The following is a 9694-nucleotide window of genomic DNA, read 5'->3' on the forward strand; positions in this document are numbered from 1 at the left end:
CTGTCCTCTTTTTGCCCTTTTTTTAGCTCCGCCTTTATCGAGCCAAGAACACGACTCCAAAAATTCAGACGTTTTCACAATAAAACTACATTACAATACCCAAGTACTTCAAAATTCAAATTCAAATTCAAATTTTATTTGTCACGTACACAGTCATACACAGTACGTTATGCAGTGAAATGCTTAGACAACTGCTCGTGACCTAAAGAAAAAAAAAAAAGGAAAAGGCTATGAATAAGATAGGAAATAAATATGAAAAATTTAAAAGGGTAAATTTAACTAGGAAGGAATAAAATATAAATTAAGGTTAAAAATGAAATAACTGTACAATACAAATTAGAATGAAGGGTAAATTTAACTGGGAAAGAATAAGATAAAATATATAAATTAAAGTTGAAAATAAAATAACTGTACAACAAAATACACAATACACAGTATAGAACTATATAAGAATGTATGAAGAAATATAAATAAATAAATATATACACAATAACAGCAGCTGTACAAGTATTAACTGGAAATGAAGAATATAGTGACCAGTGTTGTGCAATCCACATTATGTCTTGTGCAGTGCAAATATGCTTAAAGTGATTTAAGTGATGAAGTGAAAACAATGTCCAGAATCAGCGAAAAGGAGCATAGCTGTCCGTATATGGCGTTATTTTTGTGCCACTTTACGTGCGCTCAGAATAGTGGCACAAAAATAACGCCATACAAGATGAGCCTTTAACATTGTGCTTCTTAGTTTGCTTAGTGGCGTGAGGATTTAATTTTGAAAACTTGTAGGAAGTCTTTCCTCGGTTGTGGCCATAGTGTCAAACTTGACGTCAGTGTGCAGCACGCGCTGGTTAAACCGCGAACGGTAGTCTCTTGAAGTCACGTGTCTATGGCGAAGTGTTTATCCTTCGGGAAATTCTGAGGCTCGGAAAAGGTAGGACAAAATGCAATGTCTCAATATTGTGGTTGGTCCGAATGAAATGAATAACTATCAATATCACGTCAGCGACTGTGAGTAGATTACAATACATTAAACACAGTTCAAGTGCATCCAGGTAATAGGAGAAAAATGTTTATGTGCACATAAAAATTGAACCATAATAAATTATGAGAAGATCAATTATTATAGTTTAGTACTTGATTGTAGCTCGTAATTCAAAGCTGCTAAAGCCATAATACATTTAAGATAACTTATTATTAACAGCTGTTCTAATTGAATTGGTCTTCTAATAGCCAGGCAATAGCCAAAAACTGGCAACACGGGCTACAATGACCACATCTCAAAGTTCAGTCTTGATGATATGATCTTCGATAGAAGTTGTATCAGTTGTTCCAAGGTGCAAATTCATGTGGTGCAAATACATTACCAGTGGAGTGCAGAGCAAATAATTAGTTTAGCAGTTTCCGTTTATTAAACGAAAAACATTTCTTTGTATGTAAAAGTTTGAGAAGTATGTCTGGATCAAGGCAAAAAGAAGATACCAATGATCACTTGGTGCTTTTCCTAATGTTCAAAGAAAAAGTGAATTATTCTCTGGGCTGAAACCTGTTAATAAACTACTTTGTCTATTCCATGCAGGAAAGCAAAGATGTCAGCAGTCTTGGTTGTGCATGGTGGGGCATGGGCCATACCGGATGAACTGGCCAAGGCCTCTGTTGATGGAGTAAAAACTGCAGCACGCGAAGGATTTTCAGTGCTGAAACGAGGAGGAAGTGCAGTGGATGCTGTTGAAGTGGCTGTGAGGGCTTTGGAAGATAACACTGTGTTTGACGCAGGTACAGACAGTTTTTATTAGATTGGGACACATTTATGCCAAGTAGTTCCATTTGAAAATATGCAAGTTATTAAATGGGGGCTTCATCTTTGTATACGGCATTTGTAGCACCCTCACCTTTACTCAAATAAATAAGTAAAGCCTAAAACCCCAGTTCCTTTTACATGTCCATAGAGCAGCCAAATGAGAATGCCCATTTTCCTTTATTGTTTAAGCTGGCTTCAACTGCAGAACAATGTCTCCATCTACTGGTCATGATGAGAATATCCACCAGGACTCCTTTAAGAATATGAGAGATGATCTCTGGCTAAACCTTAATATCTGTCTATTAACATCGTCTGTTGCTTTCTTTACCCTGACAAGTTGTCAAACATATAAAGTGCCGTCTTTTACTACACAGCCCAGAGTCAGTTGCACACTGAATCAATTAAAAAAAAAAATCTATGAGTAAAAATATGGAGTTGGAAGTCAACATAATGATACGGGTATGATAGAAAGTATGAATATCCCAAGAACTTTTACAATCATTTGTGCCATTGAAAGTCAGACAAACTAGACATCAGTCAGTAGTATGGTGCTGCAGTGTCTGTACTGCTTTGCCATTACCCTGCATATTTGTAAGGGTGGAGCTGGCATAATTTAAGTGAACACATGGAAACATAGTTTTTATCTCATCTCTAACTTGTTTTTCTCTGTAGGGCACGGAGCAGTACTAAATAAAGATGGAGAAGTGGAGCTGGATGCCATTATCATGGATGGAAGGACACTTGCCACTGGTGCGGTGTCCTCAGTAAAGAACATTGCCAACCCTGTTTCACTGGCACGGGCAGTGATGGAGAAGGTCTAAATTTCTTAGTTTCTATCTTTTTAAAAATATATTTGATTACTGGTGTACTAATCTGATTAAAGATTTTGATTTTTTTTATCAATACTATAATGTGTTAGATCCCAGCTACTTGTGAACAGGTGGTGTGGTACAGTTCTCCATTTGCTTTAAAAGGAATTGCCAGAAACTTGGCCAGGAGAAACGGCCAGCTCTAACTGCCTACCTTTTTTTTTTTTCTAATAATGCACTTAAGTAACCCTATTCATCAATTATACTTGTTAATAGCATCTCTTCCCATAAGGATCTGTGCACTTGGCAAATTGCTACATTGTTTTCCAGGAAAATAGGTAACAAGGATCTGTTTTCTTTTATGTGCTAGAACACCTTGTTAGAAACATCAAAATATGTAATCATTAAACATCCACAATTTAATTTTTAACTGCAAGTTGAATATTTACTTTGGACGGGGGTAAAGCATGCAGCTTCGCACAAATCACTTTATAAATCACTTAGACTAGTCATTAGAGCTCAGGCTGTGTATCTATTACTGACTTTGTGAGAAAAAGAAGAGAGGATTGTTGCCTGGCCACAACAGAAGTCCTTCCCCAGCCATGAATGATGTAGATCAGATGAAAAAGTAGTGACTTTGTCCAAATTCCCCTAAGACCCCTGAAGTCTTTAATTCACCACAGCAAAGAGAGCAGTGAATTATTATAAATCCAATTTTCAGAATGTAGTTGTTTGGCTTGGTTAATCTTTTGATACTCCTCATTTTATAATCCACCTGTGAGTGCCTTAGGTATAATCCTTTCTTCAACATGATCTGTCTGCTCCAGAGGAATAACCTTCTGTCATTACTGAAACATCACTTTTCTTACTCTTACAAACTCTACTCCCCCCACACCACCACACACACTCCTGCTGAGATCACTCTCGTTTGCACACGCCTCTTGTTGTGCCGTACTTGCTGCATATTTTTAACCGTTACTGCATGTTCACCCTCTGACTTCCAGTTCATAACGTTGTTGAGCTTCTCTCATTTACAATCATCACTGAATGATTACTTTACCCCATGTTATTACATCTGTAACTGTAATACTGCATTTACAAAAATACCATTAGCACAATCATACGTGCTTCATCTGAACTCTGCACTTTATCCCTTTAAGTCCCTTATTTTGGCATTCCTAAGTGTATGAGGCATTGGGGATCCTGAACCTTTTGACAAATTTTATACATAACTGTGTCCATCTGTTCAATAATCATGAAAAAGAAATATATGAAAATGTAGAATACAGAAAAGACAATCGGTGAGGTTGAAACAAAGATGGTGGTTGTCTTACCCCGTCCCCAAAGAACCAATCAACTGCAGGAAGAAGAAACGTTTTAGCCAGGCATGTTGCACTGATCCATGCTGTAGAGGTTTCAAAGCTCTTTTTAAACTTCATCTTTACTTTAGTCACCAAACTTTTGAAGGCAGGATTTGCTCATAGAAGTACTTTGGCTAAACGGAATTATTTTAACTTAGTATCACTACTTTAGTGCAGAATACCCTTTGTATTATATGTATATAGAATATATATTCTTTTAAAACTCAGGGACAGGAATTAATTCAATGAAGATGTTAAGACTGATGAGCCGATGAGCTTTGAATAGCAATCTGATTCAAACTAACTGAAGCTTTTATCATTCAAACTATTGTCAGAGCAGACTGTCTTCATAGTACCAACAATGTCAGCTTTGATCTGAAGGCAGGTTTCTATGCCTGTTGGTTTCTTGTATCATTCTGAACCACCTCTCTGAATTTAGAGGTTGTTCACTATAGAGAGCAGTCCCTGAGGGAGCAATCAGTTATATCACCTTGTCCATGAGATGTCTGAAGGCTTCAGACTGCAACAGTTATTTAAGACACTCTGAAGTCTTTCCAGTGATTGGGCACATTGAGACGGCTTGTCAGTCAAACGGAGATATCCAGGTCACCGATTTTAACAACACTCTGCTCTTAACTACAATGGGCTTTAGACTCCAAAATTTGACTTTCATTTCTTCAACAATTTTACTTGATATAAAATCTAATTAAATTTAAACTGGTAAAAACAGCAAAGAGTGATGGGGTCAGGAGAGAAAAGACAGCTCTGTCAGTCCTGTTTTAATGGGTGTGGTTAAAGCAGTTCTAGACTACACTTCCAAATCCTTTGTTTAAAGAGATTAACTTTTCAAGATTTTCCTAATAACAGGGTGATTTCTCTTAAGCAGAAGCCACATTTTTCTTTGATCATGACTAAAAAACAGGAAGTAATCATTATGCAAACTTTATAAAAAATAAGAATTAGAAGAACTGAGTTCTATAATTCATATGTAAGTGAGTACTTCAGACAGTGTGCTACATTTAGGTAACCACAGTGACACAATTTCAATAATAGCTTATGCAACACTAATTCTGTTGTTAGACAAAGTGGTTAGCCATGAACTCATTTACCACTTGTCCTTTAACCATATTGATAATTTATCCCTTATTTTACATAATGCTTTAGTTTAGACATTGCTGGTGTAACTTTGCTTTACATAGTATCCTGGGTTTGTTTGTGGTAGCATTAGTTACATCTATTACATCCATGGAAATGTTTCTAAAGCAAATACTACTAACCATCAGGTCATTTGAATGTTCTTCTGTTCACAGGTAAATTTCTAGTAAATTGTGTTTGCTTATGTTGTTTACCATGTTTAGGTTCAGGTCCTATATCTAAAACAGGTGTGTGGGAGGGGCCGCCTCAGTACTTCCTGTTTATATAGGGTCATGATGTCATTGAGCGCGTCACTGGGTGAAACCAAATTAAGGGTTTTTCATTTTGCATAGTATTGTTTATTTTCTTTAAAGTAACCTTTTGATTTGTATTGTATGCAGTGTTTAACTTTTCAAACCACTTAACTGTGTAAAATGAAAAATGAGTTTCTCAATCGGATTCATAATCTTATTCCTGTTTTTTTGTTTGGAATAGTATTGTTTGGTCTATATTGCAATGGTAGAGACTAATGAGGTTCAGGTGTGTTTAAATTCCTGTTTAAAGCAAGTGAGAGTTTTACCTACCAGAGTTTTAAAATGGTATAACGGAGATGCCAGAAATAAAGTACACTTAAAAGAAACTTGACCGGTATGCTGATGCTATCTACTTATCACCTTCCTTGCCACTTGGTCTGCACTACCTCATAAGACTCAAGAAATATAAAAGTACAAAAGTAACTCTGCCATGATTTCTTTAGGTTATATGAAAATGTGTTTTTAATGACACAGTAAATGAAAAGCAAATAAATATTTGCATCTTACAGTAAATCTCATAAAAACATTTAGTTTAGGACATTACAGGATTAAATAATTTATATTGACCACATTCTAGTACCATTTTGACATTTCTTCAGTAAAGCAAATGCAGTGTTTTCACTGCTGGTATACATATGAATATATAGATGTATGGTAGAGGCACAGGTGATTTCTCCAAAGAGTGGAGAGGCAATCCCTCAGGCTCAGGACAGAGTAATAGAAAGCCTATTATATAGTTCTGGAAATAACACTTTTGTCCCTGAATTGTCCATTCTGAAAACAAATTATGAAGTCCCCCAAAGTAATTTTCTAAGTTCTTTTCAGGTCTTGCAAAGAAAACACAGTCTTATTGGTAAACTTGGTTATTGAGGGTGTCTTACTATAATTCAAGCTGGCATCTGGATAACTTTCTGGGCAGAGGGAGATATTCCTTGTGTGCATGGCCAGTATCCTGCCTGTTGCTTTTATGATTATAACTTTAAGGTCATTTTTAGGGCATTTCTGTGGAATCGCAGTTTGATACATGAAGCTGCTTTTGTCTCTAGTGGTACCTTATAGCAATGTTATGTTTGCTACATTATGTTCAGTGCTGTGAGATTTATTTAATGTTTCAACTTTGTCTTACCTATTTTCTTCCTCAGACATCCCATGTAATGTTGACAAGCCAAGGTGCAAACTTGTTTGCAGAAAGCATTGGTATAAGCACAGTCCCCACTGAAACACTGGTGACTGAGTATGAGAGGAGAGAATGGGAGAAGCACAAGAATTACATGACTGGAGTAATAGAAGATTTCAACACTCAATGGTATGCATCTGCGGGATCAATTTCAATTCAGTTGTATTGGATTTATATAGCGCCAAATCACAACTGCAGTTGCCTCTAGGTGCTTTATATTGTAAGGTAGAGAAAACCCAAATAATCAAAAAACCAAGCAAGCATTTGGTGACAGTGGGAAGTAAAAACTCCCTTTTAAAAGAAAGAAACCTCCTGGAGAACCAGACATGAGAGGCAACCATCTGCTGCGACAGCCGGTGGGTGAGGGGAGAGAGACAGAACAGAAGACATATTGTAGAAAAGAGCATTTAATCATCGGTTATTATTAGTTATTAATAATTGAATGCAGAATGGCACATAAAGACACAGAGAGTAAACAAGGTGAATGAAGAAGAAACACCAATAGGAAACCCCCAGCAGCCTAGACCTAGGTTTATGAATTTCCAAAAACTAAAAATGATATTGATATTTATTAGGCAAATAAAGGTCACATTTTGAAATTTGGGCCAGTTTTGGCATCAACCTTACATTGATCAGTTGTCTAAGCACTGTGTGTTTTAATGAATCAAATGAGCTTCCTCCTTGTGATGCTATGTCTGAAAACATTTCAGATCTAATTTGCATTTTCTTTTGCAGCTGATTTTTTTGAATAATGTAACATTTCTTCATCCCAGGGCTCATGATACCGTTGGGGCGGTAGCTCTCGACTCTGCTGGTAATGTCGCATGTGCAACATCAACGGGAGGGATTAGGAATAAAATGGTTGGAAGAGTAGGAGACTCCCCAGTCATTGGTATGACTTCTAAAACTGCTGTTTTAACACTGACAGTAAAATGATAAAGTCAAACCAAAGACCTTACATTGTCCAAACATTTCATTTAATCATACTCTTCACTTTACTACAGGTTACTTTAGCATATTCACTGCAATCTGCAAAAAGGTGTTTTAATGTTTGCTTCTGTTGTTCACGTTGTCTCATGTAAATAAGGCTGTGGAGGATATGCAGACAACTTGAGTGGTGCAGTATCCTGTACCGGCCATGGAGAATCTATTCTTAAAGTCACACTGGCCAGACTCATTCTTTCAAAAATTGAACAAGGTAAAGTATCACAAACGCAAACACTTTGTTTATGGGAATTTATCAGTTCTTCATGTTTTAGTCCATTATCCTGAACAGTGCAACTCATGCAACTCATGTGAGTAATTCCAGTTTTGCAATATTGCCTCTCACAGTTATTTAGTAAATTGTGTTTCTGAGCAGATTAAGAAGATCTTAGAAGCAATTATTAAAGGAGAATGTGCTGTGAAATAACACAAGCTGAAGTTAATTTTCCATTTTTCATTAGCCGCCTGTGTTCCTATTTCTTCTCCACTTTACAGGTAAATCAGTAACAGAGGCTTCGCAGATGTCTCTGCAGCACATGGGAGACCGTGTCAAAGGAGCCGGAGGTGCAATTGTTGTTTCTCCTTCAGGCCACTGGGCTGCCACATTTACCACTGAGCGAATGGCTTGGGCTGCTGTGGAACAGGATGTACTGTGGTATGGATTAGACCCGCATGAGAGATTAAAAGAGCAGTTGCCCCAATAAAAGCAATAAAAAAATAACACTTATTTCTTCTTATTAATCACTGTGCAATGTGAGACTGCGTTATAATTTTTCTTATATAATTAAATTTTATAATTTTTAACTCACTTTTTCTAACTTTTATTAAACACATTTGCTTCAATATAAATAAAATGCATTTATTTTATTTTAAAGGTTGAATATTAAAATAAGCATTATATACATATACTGTGAAAATGTGGTAAAAAAAAATTTTTTAGAGATTGAAGTTTAGTAAGTGTTAAACATAGAAATGCATGACTCAGTGCATTCATTTGGTTTTTTTTTTTTTGATAAGAAAATCTTTGCTCTTTAATCTTTGAATCCTGGATCACATTTCCAAGTAAAGGATGTCTGACTTCTTAAACGTTTTTCCTAAATTTTGTAATGAAAAATTACTTCAAAGTTACACTGTTTGAAAGACTATATTGAAGTAATGTTAGATCCTATTGTGGTAGGTAGAGTTGCACTGAGTGATGACTAATGGATGAATGCAATAAAGGATATATATAGTATGTGCAAATGTGTTATTTCTTTTATTGTTGATCTCTTGAATCTTAAATAACTGAAACACATCCATCCTTTTATTTAATTAATTTAATTAAGCATCCCTATTAAAGCAGACTGTATCATTCATGAGCATCTCGTTCATCATTTAAACAACATTGTTGACCTTACTTAATATTTTGAAACAACTGGACTGCAAGACTCTTACATTTTTGTATTCTTTTTTAATCTTCATATCTCGGTTATTGTGCTGGTCTGGGGTGTAAATTATATGACATCAGTTTCAAACCCAACACTATAGAAAAGAGATATTTGGATAACACACAAGATGGGTTCAAGAGATTACACCAGCAAATTGTTTTCTGAAATCTCAGTTAGTAAAACTTCACGATAAGGTTGACTCAAAAATGTCATTCATTATGTTCAAAGAAATAAATGCAACATTAACTGCCAATCTGAAGAAGTTATTTACTACAAGATTCAAATCTGCTGAGCAAAGGAGAAAGCTTCATTTATTTTCTCTAACCAAAGGATCATCAAGATGTTTTTGGCAAATAAGACACAAGCCTTTGCACTCTCTTTGGTCAGCAGTGGTTTTCACCTTGGAACTGCATCGATGTCATTTTTGCAAAGTATCTTTCTTGTCATTTACTCATGAAGACATGTTCGCTGAATTCCCATAGTCTTAGATATGACTCTGTAACCCTTTTCGCACTGATAGATATCAGTGACATTTGTCTCTCAGCTGCTCTTGTGTTTCTTTAGACCTTGGCATGATATGCTGGTTTTTTTTGGGTTTTTTTGTTTGTTTTATCTTTTAGTCTACTTTACTTTGTCAGGCAGGTTCTAGTAAAGTGATTTCTTAATACCCGGGTCTGGCAGAAATCAACC

At 36.0% G+C, this 9694-nt stretch overlaps 1 protein-coding gene across 2 annotated transcripts; it reads left to right on the forward strand.

The window, feature by feature from the left end:
* The first annotated feature begins 850 nt into the window (after window positions 1-850).
* Window positions 851-8901, forward strand: LOC147316336 (isoaspartyl peptidase/L-asparaginase). 2 transcript variants are annotated; one of them, XM_086258126.1, is made up of 7 exons: window positions 851-931; window positions 1577-1773; window positions 2471-2613; window positions 6559-6722; window positions 7367-7485; window positions 7681-7791; window positions 8073-8901. In XM_086258126.1, the coding sequence occupies exons 2-7, from the start codon at window positions 1587-1589 to the stop codon at window positions 8279-8281; spliced, it is 933 nt and encodes a 310-aa protein (XP_086114252.1). In that variant the 5' UTR covers window positions 851-931; window positions 1577-1586; the 3' UTR covers window positions 8282-8901. The 2 variants fall into 2 exon arrangements, with proteins under 2 accessions (XP_086114252.1, XP_086114253.1); XM_086258127.1 differs by lacking the exon at window positions 851-931 and adding an exon at window positions 936-1008.
* Window positions 8902-9694: the final 793 nt, after the last annotated feature.

This window comes from Aulonocara sp. 'chitande type north' Nkhata Bay, linkage group LG13 (genome assembly GCF_057382095.1).
Source record: "Aulonocara sp. 'chitande type north' Nkhata Bay isolate Kocher_YH1m ecotype deep benthic linkage group LG13, A_spYH_male_GT1.1, whole genome shotgun sequence".
Taxonomy (NCBI): domain Eukaryota; kingdom Metazoa; phylum Chordata; class Actinopteri; order Cichliformes; family Cichlidae; genus Aulonocara; species Aulonocara sp. 'chitande type north' Nkhata Bay.